Genomic DNA, 18683 nt, shown 5'->3' on the forward strand with positions numbered 1-18683 from the left:
GTTCCTCACATCCAATGTTATATGATGCTCGTGCAAAATGTGTAAAGTGCAAGGCGAAAATCTATCTGTAAACAGTACGACCTTAATACATGAACACCAACTTGTTTGCTGATGAGCATATTGACAAGTGCAAAGAATGTAAATCTCTTTATACATTCAAGTTTGGTCACAGAAACTGGCATAGGATACCAGAAGTAAGGTAACCAGCACGAATCTCCTGAAATGGACCCACCTCTCTTATTGGCTCTTTTGGTGAATCAAATATAACACTAGACCATGCTAATATTTAAGAAAGCAGCAAACTCACAATTTCTATTTCCAGGTTGCTAGAATCTATCATTAGTGCAATTTTAGAATATTTAAACATTTTGTTGCTACAGTAGAAATCTCTGTAGTAGGATGTTTTAAGTACTGCAATGCAACTAGTTGTCTTTTCTGTTTGAACTTAAACGCTCTTCTTTTATTAGGCTTATAAAAAGTAAAACACAAGCTTCTTACAATACCATCTTCAACATAAACCTTTTCCCAAATGTAGATAGGCTAATAATTTAGCAGTTGGCAGAAAGTGTACATAAAACAAAAATCATACTGTCATGCAGAATGATAGCCATATAACTTATCTGAGCAAAATGAGCTATGTATCAGCAGAATTGGAGAACCATCAAAATGACCAGCGACTCAATCATAGCGAATTTCAGCAATTCGACGATGAGCTCCTTTAATTAGGTACATGTAGCGTATCAACCTTTGACAGCGCATAATATCCAAATACTCAAGTCTTGAATCACCAGTAACGAGGGTCAGCAGATCTTTGTCGCCAATGCTTGAATCAGAAAGGTTTAAAAGCTTCAAACTTGGGAAGCATTTAACGAGGCTGAATGAGAATAACAGAATTCCATTTCGTCTAATGCCTCTGATATTAGGACAGTGGATCCCCATCTTTTCTAAAATCAAGGTGATCATGTATGGTGAATTAGAGAAGTCGACAAGTTCCAGATTGGGACAGCTACGTACAACTTCCAATAAGACTTCTTCAGAGGCATTGAAGGATCCATGAAATGATAGGTGCTTCAAATTAGGACATCTATAAAATACAAACATTAGAAGTCTTATGGATTGAGCAAATCCAGCAAATGCAAGAGTAAAATGTTGCAGAAATCTCTGTTTAAGTTTTTAGTTCAAGTGGTCCGCATCACACATTACGACAACTTATCAAAAGCAGGTAATAGGTTCTTAAAAAGTTTCACCACCCATCAACAATTTTCCATGTGTTTGGTTCAAGAAGGAGAATTGGATCACTGTGAGGAGATGTGTTGCATACTTAAAGGGAAATGGACAAAGAATGGCCATCTATTTTATGTACAACAACAACAACAACAAACCCAGCGTAATCTCATACGTGGGGTCTGGGGAGGGTAGTGTGTACGCAGCATTACCCTAGACTATAAAAGCAGAGAAGCTGTTTTCGATAGACCATTGGCTAGTGTTAAAAATAGCGTGAAGCGAGGAAAAGCGACAACCCTCATTTCACGAAAAGCAAGAAGCGAAGCGCCCACTTTTTTGAAGTGAAGCGGAATTTTAACAAAAAAAATTAAAATAAATACGGCATAGACAACACATGTAATTGTAAGCAAATGTTCAATACTTGAATTAAAAAACTAAAGAGAAGCATCAATTAAAGCACAAAATGAGCATACTATTCTTCTACAAGATTGTCAAGAGTAGCATCAATTGGGCAAAATCTGGGCAGAAACGGGGCAGAATTTTTCTGAAAAAAATTCACCAGCATTACGGCGCTTTTTGGACGTTTAGAAAGAAAAAGAAAAAGAAACAGAAAAAGAAGAAGAAGAATGAAGAATGAAAATAAAAACATACCTGTTGAAACTTGAAAGTTGTTGTAATGTTGAAGAAGAAGAAGAACCCTAGTTTGCTTGAAGAAATCGTTGCTTCATGTGAGGAAGAAATTACTGTTTTTTTTAGGAAGAAAATGCTGGTTTAGAACCCTAGTTTGCTATTGAAGAAGTGTCTAAAACATAAGACTCAACGATTTGGGTCTTTTAATTGAAAAGGACTCGTTTGGGCCTTTTAATTCAAGAAGCGATCGCTTCTTCCGCTACCGACCGCTTCACCGCTTCTCGTTTTTTAGAAAGAAGCGATCGCTTTTCTGTACGTGAGCCGCTTTTAGTTGGGGTAGCAACCAACCCATCGCTCCGCTTCGCTTCTCGCTTAAAGCGAGGAAGCGGACGCTTTTTTTAACACTGCCCTTGGCAACCATCTATTTTATGTATCCTTGTATTATCCTTCATTAGACTTTGGAGGTCATTCATACCAAATCATCTCATATAGTCAAAGTAGATGTATATTTTTGGACATTTACCAAAGTATTTCGAAGCGTGCTATCCACACAGTTCAAGATGGAGGTAGTTAAAGTCAAGGGACAATCTGCTAACGCAGCATATGAATGCCTCCAAAATAAAAAGGATGACAAAGATTAAAATTATTTTTGTGCAGAAGAGGTATAAATTTGTACCTTTATCCTGCTTAAAATAAATAAATTTAAAATGCACTATCTCGATCTATTTAAGATTTTAGTTGAGTCGATTAATACATAGCAACATGATATTAGAGCAAAACAAGAATTAGCACGTGAATTTGGACATGTTAGAATGAGTGAATAAAATGCCAAATATTTGAATAACTCTTTATATATAAATAACTCAAACAATTAGTTTAGGCAGATAATTTAAAATGAAAATAAGAGGGCTTACAATCGAGCGATGAGGGAAAGAAGGGCGTCATCATTGGGAGGGCCATCAAGAGAAGTGAGAAAAGGGAAGAAATAAACAGAGGTCACGGCGGCTGCACCATCAGCTTTAGCGATGAGAGATTGAAGGCCAAGAACTCCACATTGAGGATCGGTGCTGCGTCTACCATCAAAAGGGTCCAAAAAAGCTGCGTCATAAGGGAAGGAAGATTTAACAAAGGCATCGACAGCAGCAGCAGAGGAAGACAGCGACGGCGGCGGAGGAAATGAGTAGTAAGAGTCGGGAATGAAGGAGGCCCAACAGTGAGGATGGCGAGAGGAGTTAGACCATGATTTGCAGACAAAGGGGAGATTGCAGAGACGATCTTTGAGGGAGCATTTGGAGTATATATTGACAAGAGCTGTGCTTGGTAGATCATCCCATGGCCTTTGCCTTTGCCTTTGCTGCTGCATCGTCTTCATTCTAGTCTCTCTTGACTGATGCGGTTGCTGCTTGATTCGTTGAGGTATGGTGAAAGGTGAAAAGAAGAGGGAGGGAGGGAGGCGGAAGACTCACTGTACCAGTCAATTTTACACTTTAGCAAACTAGTATCTCTCTTTTTTTTTTTTTTTTTTCAGAAAATGGCTCGAGCTTTTTCTTTTGTGGGTAAAAAGGACACTTTCAAGGATTAAGAGTTAATGAGGTTTTAAAACATAGTACATCCTTACGTAAAAATTGCATAGGGCGCCCCTTTTTAACCTATAGCCGTTTTGTTTTTCTGTTTGTACCCGTACCTATTTTTTGTTAAAAGTCTTTTGAAAAGACTATTTTGTCCTTCTTTATTAAAAGATTACTTTCTCTCCAAGTATATGCTAGTCCTCTATATTAAAACTGGAATTTTCTCAAAGGAAGCTAACAGTACACATATGTTATTTCAAGGAACAATGCAAAGTCGTTAAGCACGTTTTAGGACTTTTCAGAACCAAACACGAGAGGAAAAGCTGATTTCATCACCAATAAATTCACTTTCAAAATTTTCTTTTCTTTTAGCACTACAGAAGGATGATCTTAAAAAGCCTTTGCCATTACCTTTTTATAGTGAACATGTTGGGAAGAATTCACTAGAAAGAGAATCTTCATCTTTTTCATGATTGATTATACTTGTGATTGCACGTTCCCACGGTGTCGAAATATACTACGAGTCGTTTTGTAACTGGCGAACTTCAGCTCTAGAGCTGAAGTTTTTGTTTGTATCTGGCGAACTTCAGCTCTAAAGCTGAAGTTTTTGTTTTTGTAACTGGTGAACTTCAGCTCTAGAGCTGAAGTTTTTGTTTTGTAACTGTCGAACTCCAGCTCTAGAGCTGAAGTTTTTGTTTGTAACTGGCGAAGGTTTTTGTTTGTAACTGGCAAACTTCAGCCTTAGAGCTGAAGTTTTTATTTTTGTAACTGGTGAACTTCAGCTCTAGAGCTGAAGTTTTTGTTTTGTAACTGTCGAACTTCAGCTCTAGAGCTGAAGGTTTTGTTTGTAACTGCTGAAGTTTTTGTTTGTAACTGGCAAACTTCAGCCTTCTTAGAGTTGAAGTTTTAACTGACTTTTCATATGATTCGAACGTTGAAAGTATTAGATGAAAATACAGGTGCTCACTGATTTATGTAATCCTCTTGGTCAGATTCCTCCAATTTGGTATACTTCTTAAATACCAAATTGATGAACTAAAAGGTTTCTATCTCCATAGCCCATGTCAATTACTGGAACATTTTCACAATCAACAACTTCAGAAAGGAGTGGCCTATCGGATTGAGGGCGGATATAACTTTGAGGGATAGTAGAGTGGCGGATTCTGTTGGACAGAACTTTTGTTTCCATTGAATATATCTGGCTATCCACAGTATATGAAAAAAGGGATTTTTTGTTTTGGAAGGGGTCTAATGGTCATATTATTACAGATTTTTTGTTAGTTGGCTACAAAATCAATAGTTTTTAAAATAGGGTACAGGTTAAAAGGTGGCATAAATATAGGGTATGGCTGCAAATCGCCCCATTCTTGCGGCTCTTTTGTCTTGAGCCCGGAACCTAAGTAACAAGTTTTTTACTCAAAAGACCAAAATAGATGGAAAAAAAAGTAGAGTACCATTTTATATATAGAGCATATATTACATGCGTTATACAGTAACGACTAGTTACCCTGTTAATGTATAGTGCAAGTAATACATGCACTATACTGCATATAATGACTGCCATGATGATTAATAGTGTAGGGCATGTAATACATTCGATGTGTGTATATTGTATTTATTACATGCGCTATAAGGCTTCAGGTTGAAAGCACAAGAGGGGGGTGAATTATTTATTTTTAAATATTAATCGCTTCAAGGTTGACTAGTTTTCTAATTAGTCGACTAGATATAATAACTTGATAATAGTAAGGACTGAATTTAAGATGTAGAAATTAAATGCAGGAATTAAAGACACCGAAATTTTATACTGGTTCGGATTAAATATGAATCCTAGTCTAGTCCCCTTGGGTTTAGGGGTGGGCGTTCGGTCGGTTCGATTCAGCTTGAAGAAATTCGGTTCGGTTATTCGGTTTTATAAAAGTAGTAACCCAAAACCGAACTGAAATAAGTTCAGTTCAGTTCGATTTTTCTAATTTCGGTTCGGTTTTCGGTTTGAACATTATCATATTGGGCTCTTTGTATGTAATAATAGGACCGACGAATTTGTTGTTTTTTTTCAAAACTTTGAAATTGTAAAGATAAATCTGAGCGGAAACACTGTTCAAAACCCGGAAAATACGCTGGTATATTATGCTGGAGTTCCAGCATAAGTATACTTGAACTCCAGCATATTATACTGGAATTCCAGGATAAGTATACTGGAACTCCAGCATAATATAATGGAGTTCTAGCAAAAGTACACTAGAACTCCAGCATAATATACTGAAGTTCCAGCAAAGTATACCGGTCCAGTATAATATGTTGGAAGTTCATATACAAGTGCTCGAATCTCCAGTATATTATGCTGGAACTTTCCGTGTGTTGGAGTTCCAGCATAATATGCTGGAAGTTCATACAAGGTGCAATGAACTCCAGTATATTATGTTGGACCGGTCTCTGTTGCAGCAAAATAGTGGCTATTTTTCAATGACTTGGCAAACGCTGGCTATTTTTGAATGACCAGTCCGAAAACTGGCCAGCTCGTGCTATTTTTACATTAATTTATTACTTATTGGCTTAGCCTATATATAACTTAAAGAACCTATATGCTAATAATTCGGTTTTTCCGTTAACCAAACTAAATAACTTAATAACCAAAAACCGAACTGAAAACTGAAATTTTAAAATTTTAAGCTGAAACCGACCAAACAAACCGAATAACTGAAATTGGAATAAAAAAAATTATGTTCGGTCAGTTTATTCAGTTCCGACCGAAATATGCCACCCCTACTTGGGTTGCAAGGGAGTTTTCTTTTAGTGAATGAGTTTCTCGAGTACACAGTGAATGGTGTGATTTACACCGATAGCTTAGTTCCTATATCACTCGTTTCTCTTTGATACAATACCTCATCAGTGTTGTTCTCTCTTTCTTTTCTAACTTGTTACACATCAGATCTAGTAGAGCTACAATGTTTATTTGCAGTAGAACAAAGAGAGGGTATTTAGTTCGATCAAAGTATGTTCGCCTAAGCCTTAAGGATGTGTATAAATACTTTGTAGGAGGCGTTTGCTGAAGAGATTTGATAACTCCTTGGAAAGAGATTGATTCTTTCGATGAATAAGGTTATTTGGCAACGACGTTGGCTTGACGAGAGGCCTTTAATGACTTACCTTATACATGACTTGATAGTGCCGGATATCCTTCCTTGAGTCTTAATCCTTCCAGATTTAGTATACTTGATTGATTATCTTGAAAGATCTTCGATACTCTTGATTGATTGATTCCTTCAGTCTAGCCTTAATTGATTCCGTCAGTATTGAACACTATCATTGATTCCTTCAATCTTGGATGCTTTCCTTAATCTTATCTAATTGATTCCTTCAATCTTGAATGCTTTCCATGAGTTCCTATACAGAGAATAAATATATTATTTTCATCATTAAAATCAGATCTAACAATCTCCCCCTTTTTGATGATGACAAAATAATATATATGTATATGTATAAACACCAATTGACTTCCCTATATTTTACTCCTTCCTCAATGAGAGCACTTGACTTTCTCTGGTTATAGCTGCTGACGCTCTTGTAGTCGACTTCCTCTGCAGGATCTATGACTTCCTCTCAAGAGTTGCCGTGAGTTGCTACTTGCACTTACCTTTCTGTCGACTTATCCTTGTATGTACCTGTACAAATACATATATCCTTTCTCTCCCCTTTTTTGACATCAACAAAGAGGGAATAGTAAAATAGACTACATACTAAAACAAGATATATAGCATGATATGCTTGCAAAATTATAGCAAAACAAAAGAAAACAGAAAAAGCATCCACCGACTGATTATCCAGTCCAAAAACAACAAAAAAAACAGCACAGCCAAAAAATTGTCTTAAACATCCACATTAACGATGCAGAAAATCGGTAAGAGTATTGCAAATCGCCTCCTTCAGTCGATCAAAGCTGGCATTGGCTAAGACACTCATTCCATCAAGCCTGTCATGAACCTCCTTGAATGCCTTGACATTATTTTCCCTTAGTCTGAGAACTGCAAATCTTATCTTAGAAACATCAGACCCTGTTTCTTTGGAGATAGCATAAATGTCACCAACAATGGACTGAGTGGCAGTGAGAAGATCTTTGATTGCAGATAGCTGATTGTCAATGGCACTATGCTTTTCAACAAGGTCAGGATCACTGTGGCTATGATGGAAATTAGAATGTTTGGATTTAAAATCGGTTTGAGAATGCTTGACTTCTCCTTCTTATTTCTTGACCCATGAGCCCTTCACACACATATACTCCATACTCGCAAAAACTCTGAAATTGTAAGATTTTGAAATGGAGATAAAGGGATATTCAGAGATGGAAATATTATGAGCTTCCAGAATATGAGTGAGGGCCATGCTATAGGGTAGATTAGTGGGATCATCAGCACTTTCAATCATAAAATTAATGACCCAGGATGACAACTTGATCTTGAGTTTAGTCACAAGGCAATAGACCAGAAAGGTGTCTCTTTGAGAGAAGGTGGAGAAAGAGCCAGTACAAGGAAGCAGAGTGGTTACAACAATGTGGGCCAGAACACGAGTTTCGAAACTAACATCACTAGGGCCTAACTGGTTTGGGAGAGATTCAGATGGACACTCAGCAATGCACCTTTTAGCTTGATCTAATAAATTTCAAAATCATCGGGCCAGGAATTAATTAAGAGCATGGGAAAACCGGAACACTTACACTGAAAGATTGAATCAAACATGGCACAATCAAGAACAATACGCTTTCCTAACACTAAGGACTCCAACTTATCAGATTTACTAGAGTGAAGATTTGCATAGAATATTCTCACTAGGGGTTCATATGCTTTAGGCGGAGGAACAGAAAAGAACTTTGACTGCCCTTAATAAACAAAAAGATCTTTTACCTTACAATTTAGGCTTCTATGTCATCAAGGTCGACCACTCTCCCATGAGCAATATGATTGTCTTTCAAGGCGATGAAAAAGTCTCTATTTGGAGAATCCCAGAAATTTAGGTCCAACTATAGGGAACTAGAAAGATTTATTTTCGACTTCTTTGGAGTAAAGGAAATAGGGGGTTCTTCCATAGGTCATTTTTGTAAAGCTTTTTGTCCTAAGGTGTGAGAATGGTTTGACAAATCAGCTTGAGAAGAGGCAAAACCTTCAGAATGATCGGACCATAGGTCTACTTGTTCTGGATGCTGAGAAGGGGTTTTTGCTCTGGAGCGAGTACGCTTCCTGGAAGAGGCAGAGGGATTTTTGGGGTTTTTGGCCATTGAAGATTTTTTCGTTGAGGAAAGTTTCTGAGAAGGGTTTCTAGGCGATGGGGGCGATGAAGATTGAAAAGAGGTTTTAGCATTAAAAAGTGGGTTTCTGACGGTTGACTATAGAAAAGGAAAGGGTGTCAGTTGATCAGACAAGATGATTGGTTTTCCTTCTTTGAACTATGCAACTAATGTGAAAAGAGAGAAAAAGAGGGAAATCGGAGGTGTAATTAATAATTAAGAAAATAAATAAAACATTGGGCATACAGAAAAAAATAATAGCACATAGGTCCTAATATTAACGATTAGTGCAAATAACGCCAAGTAATTCTCTTAGAGAACAAAATCTTTCTTCTAGTAAAGGCTTAGAAAAAATATCCGCTAATTGATCAGTAGTTCCATCAAAAGATAGTTCTATGTTTCCTTTAAGAACATGATCTCTAATAAAATGATGCTTGATGTCTATATTCTTTGCCCTAGAATGATGCACATGATTTTTAGAGAGACATATAGCACTAGAATTATCATAGAAAATTGGTATAAGCTTAAAAGATAATTCATAGTCACCAGGTTGATGAGACATCCATAGTAATTGTGCATAACATTGTCCAATAGCGATGTATTCAGCCTCAGTCGTGGATAATGCAACTGATCCTTATTTTTTTACTATTCCAAGATATCAATGCTTTGCCAAGTAATTGACATGTTCCCCTTGTGTTTTTTTTGTCTTCCTTATCACCTGCAAGATCAGCATCTGAAAAGCCTTCTAATTTAAACGTGTTAGAACGATGATACCATAGTCCATGAGAGACAGTTCCAGTAAGATATTGAATAATTCTTTTTACTGTAGTCAGATATGATTCCTTAGGAGCTGACTGAAACCTGGCACATTTACAGACACTAAAGATAATATCCAGTCGACTAGCAGTTAGATAAAGAAGTGAGCCGAGCATTCCACGATACTTAGTTTCATCAACAGAAATTCCAATAGCTTTAGCATTGCTCATACCGAATTCCCTATTCGTCTTTGTCGAGATTTGTTGAAGGACTCATTAGTGTGCCAATAGCTTTAGCATTGCTCATACCGAATTTTTGGATCAACTCTTTCGTATGGTTGGTCTGACATATGAACATTCCTTCTTCAGATTGTTGGATTTGAAGTCCAAGGAAAAACATTAGTTCTTCCATCATACTCATTTTGAACTCACTTTGCATAAGATTTGAAAATTCCTTGCACATAAGAGGATTAGCACTACCAAATATAATATCATCAACATAAATTTGAATAAAAAGATTATCTTCTGATGATCTTTTAATAAACAGAGTAGTGTCTACTTTACCTCTTGTAAATCCATGATCAATAAGGAATGCACTGAGTCTTTTGTACCATGCCCGATGAGCTTGTTTCAGTCCGTACAACACTTTGGTTAGTTTATACACATGATAGGGAAACTTTGAATCTACAAACCCAGGAGGTTGTGTCACGTATACTTCCTCTTCAATGAAACCATTCAAAAAGGCACTTTTAACATCTATCTGGAATAGCCTGAATCTCTTAAAGGATTTTGCATATGCCAGAAGAATTCGTATAGATTCCAGTTGAGCTACTAGGCAATGGTTTCGTCATAGTCGACTCCTTCTTGTTGAGAATATACTTGAGCAACTAATCTGGCTTTTTTTCTTACAACTTTTCCATCCTTATTTAGTTTATTTCTGAAGACCCACTTTGTTTCAATTACAGGAACACTTTCAGGTTTGGGTATCAGTTTCCATACTTGATTTTTGTCGAATTGATCTAGCTCTTCCTGCATCGCTTGCAACCAGCTTGAGTCTTTCAGAGCTTCCTCTATTTTCTTCGGCTCAATTTGAGAAATTAGTGCCATGCTTGCTTTCTTCTTGAGAGCTCCCTTGGTTTTCATTCCCTCGCTTGGATCTCCTATAATAAATTTTTGAGGATATTCAGGTTCACTTCTCCATTCATTTGGATGAACTATATGAGTAGCTGACTCCTTCGGAGGTTCTGGTGGATTGTTGCTGGTTCCATTAGTTGACTCTATCGCAACATCAGATCTATTAATCGACTCTTGAGGTTTGCTTGTCTCCTGAATTTCTTAAGCTTGATTTTCATCACCTGCAATAATTCCTTTCTTGGCCAAAAGTTATTTTCATCAAATATAACATGTACTGATTCTTCCACATACAATGTGCATTTATTATAGACTCTAAAAGATCTATTGTTCAATAAATAACCCAGAAAAATACCTTCATCACTTCTTGGATCAAATTTTCCAATAACTAACTCATGCTTAGAAAGTTTTTCTATCAAATACATGCTTGCATGACCAAGTTTCTTATTCCATAACCAAGGATCATCAGATATGGATGTTAAACAAATATGTCCATCTATATTTTCAAATCCATCAAGAATATAAACATTTCCATATCTTTTACCTGGGAGGATTATTTTACCTGTCTCATATTCAATAGCACAACCTGTTTTCTTAAACTTCACCTCATACCCTGAGTCGCATAGTTGACTTATACTCAGAAGATTTTAGTTAAGTCCACGAACGAGATAAACCTCAGTGATATCACATTTGTTATTGAAAGGGACTATTCCGGTACCGACTATTTTTCATTTTGAATCATCGCCAAACTTAACACTTCCTCCATCTATTTTTGTAACTTCCTTAAATAGGTTTTTATCACCTGCCATGTGACTGGAACACGCACTATCTAAGTACTATTTTCCTTTGCGACTACTCCTGTGGTGTTCCTACAAGACATAGTGATTACTTTCTTTTAGGTACCCAAGCTTGCTTGGGTCCTGGTTGGTTAGTATTATTTGACTCAAACTTGTTTTTGGGTTTCCAAATCCAACCTGAAACATTTGATTTACGAAATCGACAAAAGGAATATCTATGTCCACTTTTAATACAGTAGTGACACGTAACTCCTGATCCATTTTTGGATCTTTCATTAGTGTTAGTACTAGTGGACTCTGTTCTTGCTGGTCCTTTTCCGGTTGACTTGTAAGTCGCCTGGTTTGACCTGACAGAACTATGACTGGTAGATTTGCGCATGCCATTGAGTTGCATTTGCAATTCCTCAAACTCTTCTTGAAGTACTTCTTTTTCGATTTCACATACTTCATGCTTGAGTTTCCAGTATTTTACTTCTTTGTTGAGTCTCTTTAGTTCATTCATCATTTTTTGAGACTCTTTCAAAGTAATATCAAGAATATCATGCAATTTATTACACCTTTCACAGTTATAAGATCTTACCTCGCTTATTTCACCTCGTACCATGAAACAGTTCTCATTGTCATCTTTGCATTCATCGTCTGAGGTGTCCTCATCTGTCCAACATCCTGAAAGTTTGTTCATGCCATTTTCCAGAATTGTCATGAAGCAAAGATTTGCTATTTCTTCGTGTTCTAAACTGTCTTTATCACTCCAGCTTCCAAATGATTTGTTCTTGTTGAAGCCTCTGGAGATTTTTCTTTTTAGATTTGGACACTCAGCTTGAACATGTCCAAATCTTCCACATTTATAGCATTTTCCATCATTTTGTCTTGTTCATTATATTGCCTGGATCGCCTAGGTGGCATCCTTCCTCTTCTCGTATTTTTGAATCTTCTAATTAAACCATCCATGTTTCTTGACACCGTGGCAATTTCTTCTTGAAGAGCTTCAAGATCATCATCGATATCATTTTCTGCCATTTCAGTTGTGGCCTTGAATGCAACTATTTTCTTCTTTTCTTCTTGTTTTGTTTTCTTGAGATGTGTTTTCTCGAAAGCTATGAGTTCTCCTCGAAGTTCATCATATGATAGCTTATTCATATCCTGTGATTCAAGTGTGACCACTTTGGTCTGCCAAGTAGTGGGTAGGTTTCTAAGAATCTTCCTAACTTGATCACTACTTGAGTATGGTTTGCCAAATGCTTTTAGATCGCTAATGATTTTGCTGAATCTGGCAAACATCTCTTCAATATATTCTCCTTCTTTCATCTGAAAGAGTTCATAATCATGAACCAACATGTTGATATATGTTTCCTTTACTTTGCTGGTTCTTTCGTATGTAACTTCAAGTTTATTCCACATCTCTTTGGCTGTATCATAATTGAAGATTTTCTCATAATCTTCACCACTTATAGCATTGTATAGAAAATTTCTTACCTTATTATTGACTAGTACAATTGCCATTTGCTCATCTGTATATGAATCTATATCTTCGGGATCAACAAGTGGTTGAGCAGCAGCCGGCAGAGGATAGTTCCCCTTTTTGATAACTCTCCAGACTTTAACATCATAAGCCTTTGTGTATATTTCCATATGCACTTTCCAGTGAGAGAAATGTTGTCCATTGAAGTATGGTGGCCTCACTTGCGAAGTTCCTTCTGGGAAGAGTGCTCCTATAATCACTTGATTTGCCATGATCATTTCTCACAAGCTGTTAAGCAAAAGAAAAAATGTGAGCCTTAGCTCTGATACCAATTAAAAGCACAAGGGAGGGGGAGGGGGGAGGGGATGGGTGAATTATTTATTTTAAAATATTAATCGCTACCAGTTGACTAGTTTTCTAATTAGTAGACTAGATGTAATAATTTGATAACAGTAAGGATTGAATTTAAGATGCAGAAATTAAATGTAGGAATTAAAGACATAAGAATTTTATACTGGTTCAGATTCAATGTGAATTCTAGTCCAGTCCCATTGGATTGCAAGGGAGTTCTCTTTCAGTGAATGAGTTTCTCGAGTACACAGTGAATGGTGTGATTTACACCGATAACTCAGTTCCTATATCACTAGTTTCTCTTTGATATAATGCCTCACCAATGTTGTTTTCTCTTTCTTCTCTAACTTGTTACACAATAGATCTAGTAGAGCTACAATGTTTGTTTGCAGTAGAACAAAGAGAGGGTATTTGGTTCGATCAAAGTATGTTTGCCTAAGCCTTAAGGATGTGTATAAATACTTTGTAGGAGGCCGTTTGCTGAAGAGATTTGACAACCCAAGAGATTTGATCCTTGGAAAGAGATTGATTCTTTCCAAGAATAAGGTTATTTGGCAACGACTTTGGCTTGACAAGAGGCCTTTAATGACTTCCCTTATACATGACTTGATAGCGCCGGATATCCTTCCTTGAATCTTGATCCTTCCAGATTTAGTATACTTGATTGATTATCTTGCAAGATCTTCGATACTAATTGTCACACCTCCTTTTTCGCCACACCCTTAAAGGGTGTATATAGGGAGTTTTTTCCAACTTAAAGTGACAATCGAAATGGAATTAATTTATTAAATATTCAGAGTCGCCACTTGGGATAATTTATGGTATCTCAAGTCACTGGTTGAATCCTGAATCGAGGAAAAGATTGACTATGTATTACAGTCTACGAACACAGAAATCTGGGTAAGGAATTCTGTTAACCCGGGAGAAGGTGTTAGGCATTCCCGAGTTCCGTGGTTCTAGCACGGTTGCTCAACTGTTATAATTGGCCTATTATCTGATATTAATACATGTTTTAACCTATGGTTCAATTTTAATTTTTATAACCGCTTTAATTATTTTTAAGGAAAATTGCAACATTGTTAAAACACGTCTTGAACCACGTCACATAAATGCACCCGCGGTCTTCGACATATTTTGACATTGTTGAGATTTAGATGTGGGTCACATAAATGCACACCCGAATTTAAGAAGGTAATTTTATTAAAATGACGCGCCCAAAGCAACTACGCGTTAGCAACTTTGCGAGAGCCATGAAAATTAGCTAAATGGCATGCCTCGAATTCTAAGGACTTTAAAAAAAACAATTAAGCGAGGGCCACACATTTGGGATTTTATTTGGTGCGGCACACCTCTATTCCTTTCAATTCCAAGATAATACAACTAAATGGGTTCATGCCGATACAATCAATCCGATATCCTTTTTAATATGAACCGACACTCAAATCCAAAGCCCAAGTCTATCTTAAAAGGGCACAAGACAAGCCCAACAAGACAATTTAATAACGATAGTGACTTAATTAATATGGGAGGCAAGACCAACAAACAGAGGATAGACATATAATCCATACAATACGAGAACTTTAAGATTTCGAATGACAAAACGTTATCACCATAAACTTTACTTGTGAATATGCATACTGCAACATGAGAAATCAAGTGAAGGATTGTGACCTTGAACATGAAACACATTTGACATTGTTGACTTACACAGGATGACCACTTTAACAAAAATCTTAAATTCATGTTCTTGTGGATATTACTTCGAAATTTGCAAATTCACAAATGATACTCATTTTCATCAACGAAATGTGCCAAACACCCACGTTGAATGTTAACATGCCATAGAACTTTATTCTAGAAGAAAGACACTCAACTAATTCAATCGAAATTAAGTTTCAGCCTTAAAGGAAACGGACAGACGTATTCAACTTAAATAATAGATAAAAATCCACTTCCAAAACACCCTCTGTGAGCACGTGATTTTTGTCTTACGTGACAATCGCTCCAAAAGAAATAAAAATAATAACAAATGGTCCTGCTGTACAATTTTTGGATTTTACGTGGCACTTTGTTAATTATTTATGATTTTTGCCCATTTTTATTTTTTATTAAAAAAAAACAAAATATATAAAAAAAATGTGTATGTGTCATGCGTAGTTGGAACCGTAATCCGGTTATTGAAAAGAAAAATCATAAATAGGCATCTTTGTCCGTGATTTTTTTTGTTTGATTTTACCTGCTTTAAATATTTTAATATACGTGTGCAAATAATTGTGTTAAGTGTTTATTTAATTTTAATTTGATTTACTTAGGTTTTGTTTTTAAATAAAAAAAATAATAATAACAATAAAAAAATATATAAGAGATAAGTGCAGAATTAGTTTGAAAATCAGTTTGGGCTGATTTTCGTTTTTAATTCAAAGCCCAAACAACCCAGCCCAAAAACCTGCGCTTGCCCCGGTCCGGACCAGCCTACTTCAAAAACGTCCAAACGACGTCGTAGTGGTTGAGTCTGATCTGAGCCGTTGATCTTTGAATCATCAACGGCCAAGATCTCACACCCCGTACCCACTCACAAACCCGACCCGTCTCACCCGGACCGACCCCAACCCTTCACCCTTGAAACGACACCGTTTCCCGTTAGTTGAAGGATCCTGGCCCTTCATCGTGTCTCATCCAACGGCCAGGATCCATCTATCCACTAACTATATAAACCTACAACCCTTCACCCCGCGCCCTGATCCAAACCCTCCTGCCTTAGGTCGTCTTCACCAGACCTCAGACCTTCAAACCCTAGCCGCCCCTGTATACTTTCGCCATGAAAGCCGGCAGCATGGACACCGGTGACCCCACCCTTAACACCATAGAACCCCCTTGCCATCCTAAACGTGAATCCACCAACCTTTCAGCTCGAATCCCATCCCACCTTCTCGAATCTTCATTTGAAGATTCGAGTCAAAACTCGATCTACCCCGATGCACCCCAGTTTCATACCAGATAGTCCCCGGACCCCCCTCGTGACCAAGCCATGTTTGGTTTGGTCCGAATCTAACCATGGAAGCCCAAGTTCCAAATCTACCTTCCACAAACCCTAAAAAAACCAAGCCTGGTCCGTGCCTGTTAAGCCAAGAGGTTAGGGTCTAATGGACCTTAATCGAAGTGTTTCTCATTTGAGAAACACTTCGATTAAAGTCCGTTCAACCTTAAAAAGGGTCTGTTCAAACACAAGCTGATTTTCTGTTCCTTCTTTCAAAGTTTTAAGGTAAGTTTTGTTTTCTCTTTATTGTTTTTAGTCCATGTGTTGTTTAAAAGGCTGTTCATGTTTTGTGAAATTTGTGTTTTACCAACTAAGTCCTTTCCACCTTGCCTGAACCTCTGTGTTTGATTGAGTCCTCCTTCTACCTGTTCATTGATAATATGTATGTATGTATGTGCTGTGCAATTAGCTGAATTTCAAATTTGAACTGATTAACTGATTCCTCGAGTACAATGTTGCCGGGTCAGTATGACTCGAGTCATGTGTTCGATACTATTAGACATCTGATTTTGGCTACAATTGTACATGTTATGATTAATATAGTCGAGTTGACATGTGTCGTCAATTAGCTTCAGCTGTCTGAACAATAACAAATTGACTTGTTTCTGCTAAGCATTGCCTGAATCGATTAGGAACTGAGTTTAGTTACTTATAATTGCTAATTTGATTTCAGAAATCTAAGGTGTAGTCTGTAATTGTAATCTGAATTGATGGCATGTGCACTTGTGCACAACATGTGCATAAAGGCCCTGTTTGAATTAAAATAGTTTGACAGCATATGCTGAGACTGCATTCTGCTGCCCATACTCTACTTTAGTCTCAGAAATAATAAACATTACTCAAAGTGAGTCTGCCAAGGAATATCATGGGGTTTTGTTCATACTTAATTAGCCAAGTGGAATCTGAAAATGTGAGGGCACATGGGAGGGGTGTTGTGATGTTCTAAACAGGCTGTTAAAGGTTTGATTTTAGGCTTATAAAAGGCAGACTTCTATCAGTTTTAAGGGGGGAGAACATAGAGAACGGAGGAGGAGGATCAGAGAGATCTGATAAGAGAGAGCAAAATACATACATACACACATAGACAGGCATACAGACCTTAAGATAGACATAGATACACACACACAGACAGAGAAAAAGAGAATACACACAGAAAACTTAGTTTGGAGATTGAGAGTTGAAGTTCTGAAAAGCAGAAAAACTGGAAAAGAACTCTGTTTGATAACACAGACAGACAAAACTAGAAATTGCATTCTTCTTGCTGTCTTGATTTCACTGGTCTCGACCTGTTTGTCCAATACTGATTTCTTCTAAATCCAACTGAGTCTACTGGTTGTTTGTTGGTTTACTCTGGGACTTGGTCTAGCTGGGATCTTGATTCTATTCCAATTATTTTGCTTGTTGTTGCTGCTGCTATTCTGTTTCTTACTGCTGCTGATTTCCCTATCTTCTTCCTCTCCTCCTTTGCATTTTCAGTATTTCCAGGTACACATCTCGAGTCTCACATTGGTGTACCTGATTGTAACATTGAAAAGCATGAATCGAAAGATCTGAAGAATTTTTTTTATCATCTGTTGCCTTACTTATAGCTTTGCGAATATTGTTAAAGTTGTATAAATCCTTTAACTTGTAGCCTAATAGAGAATACATTAGTAAGTTTGTACTTAATTAATGTTTATTTGAAACTGTGGTGTTTGATTCGTTTAGTAGCATACAGGATGTAAATATAACTCATGGAATGTGAAACTATTTAGTGCGACTGTTAAAATTAAATTCACTCTTTCAGCATGCTTTGAATAAGTAGAGGCAAATGGCTGTTAAATCTAGCCAAATATAATACAGTTTTGAATCACCCAGTTTCGATTTCTTTAGGCAGTTTATAGGGCTAGTTTTGAATATCATCGGTAGTATTCTTTAATAAGGAATTCTATTAACCCTGTTTAAGCAAGTTAATCTAAATTCGACTTAAAGATGTTTATTTGGATTAAGTGTTGTATTTCATTAGAATAAACGGATTTCTTTGTCAAATTAAAGCGTTTTTCCATTGAAGTACAATGTTTTCTCAACTTTGTAAATAATTAACCATAAGAATCCGGATTAGGCCAAAGCATATAATTAAATTAGCATGTACCTTTTTTTCTTCTTCTAGTTTTAGAGACAAACGCATTAGAAATGTAGCCACTTTAGGATATCCTTTCCAAAATAGAGACGAGCCTCGCCAAATAAAACGCAAAATTGCGGGGCCCTCAATAAATAACCATAATAAATTTTTAGAATTCGGGATAGGCCGTTTAGTGAATTTCATGGCCTTCTACAAAAATAATAACGCGCTAGACTCTTTAGGCGCGGCTTAATAATTTAACCTTCTTAAACACGGGTGCACATTGATGTGACCCAAATCCAAATCTCAACGGAGTCAAAATGTGTTGACGATCACGGGTGCATTG

The 18683-nt window shown here is 36.9% G+C and overlaps 1 protein-coding gene across 1 annotated transcript; it reads right to left on the reverse strand.

Annotated features, from left to right (window-relative positions):
• Positions 1-429: 429 nt before the first annotated feature.
• On the reverse strand, positions 430-3323 carry LOC107809897 (uncharacterized). The gene is made up of 2 exons (XM_016634594.2): positions 2769-3323; positions 430-1084 (listed from the first exon to the last, which is right to left on the reverse strand). The coding sequence occupies exons 1-2, from the start codon at positions 3224-3226 to the stop codon at positions 679-681; spliced, it is 864 nt and encodes a 287-aa protein (XP_016490080.1). The 5' UTR covers positions 3227-3323; the 3' UTR covers positions 430-678.
• Positions 3324-18683: the final 15360 nt, after the last annotated feature.

Source organism: Nicotiana tabacum, chromosome 6, assembly GCF_000715075.1.
Source record: "Nicotiana tabacum cultivar K326 chromosome 6, ASM71507v2, whole genome shotgun sequence".
Taxonomy (NCBI): domain Eukaryota; kingdom Viridiplantae; phylum Streptophyta; class Magnoliopsida; order Solanales; family Solanaceae; genus Nicotiana; species Nicotiana tabacum.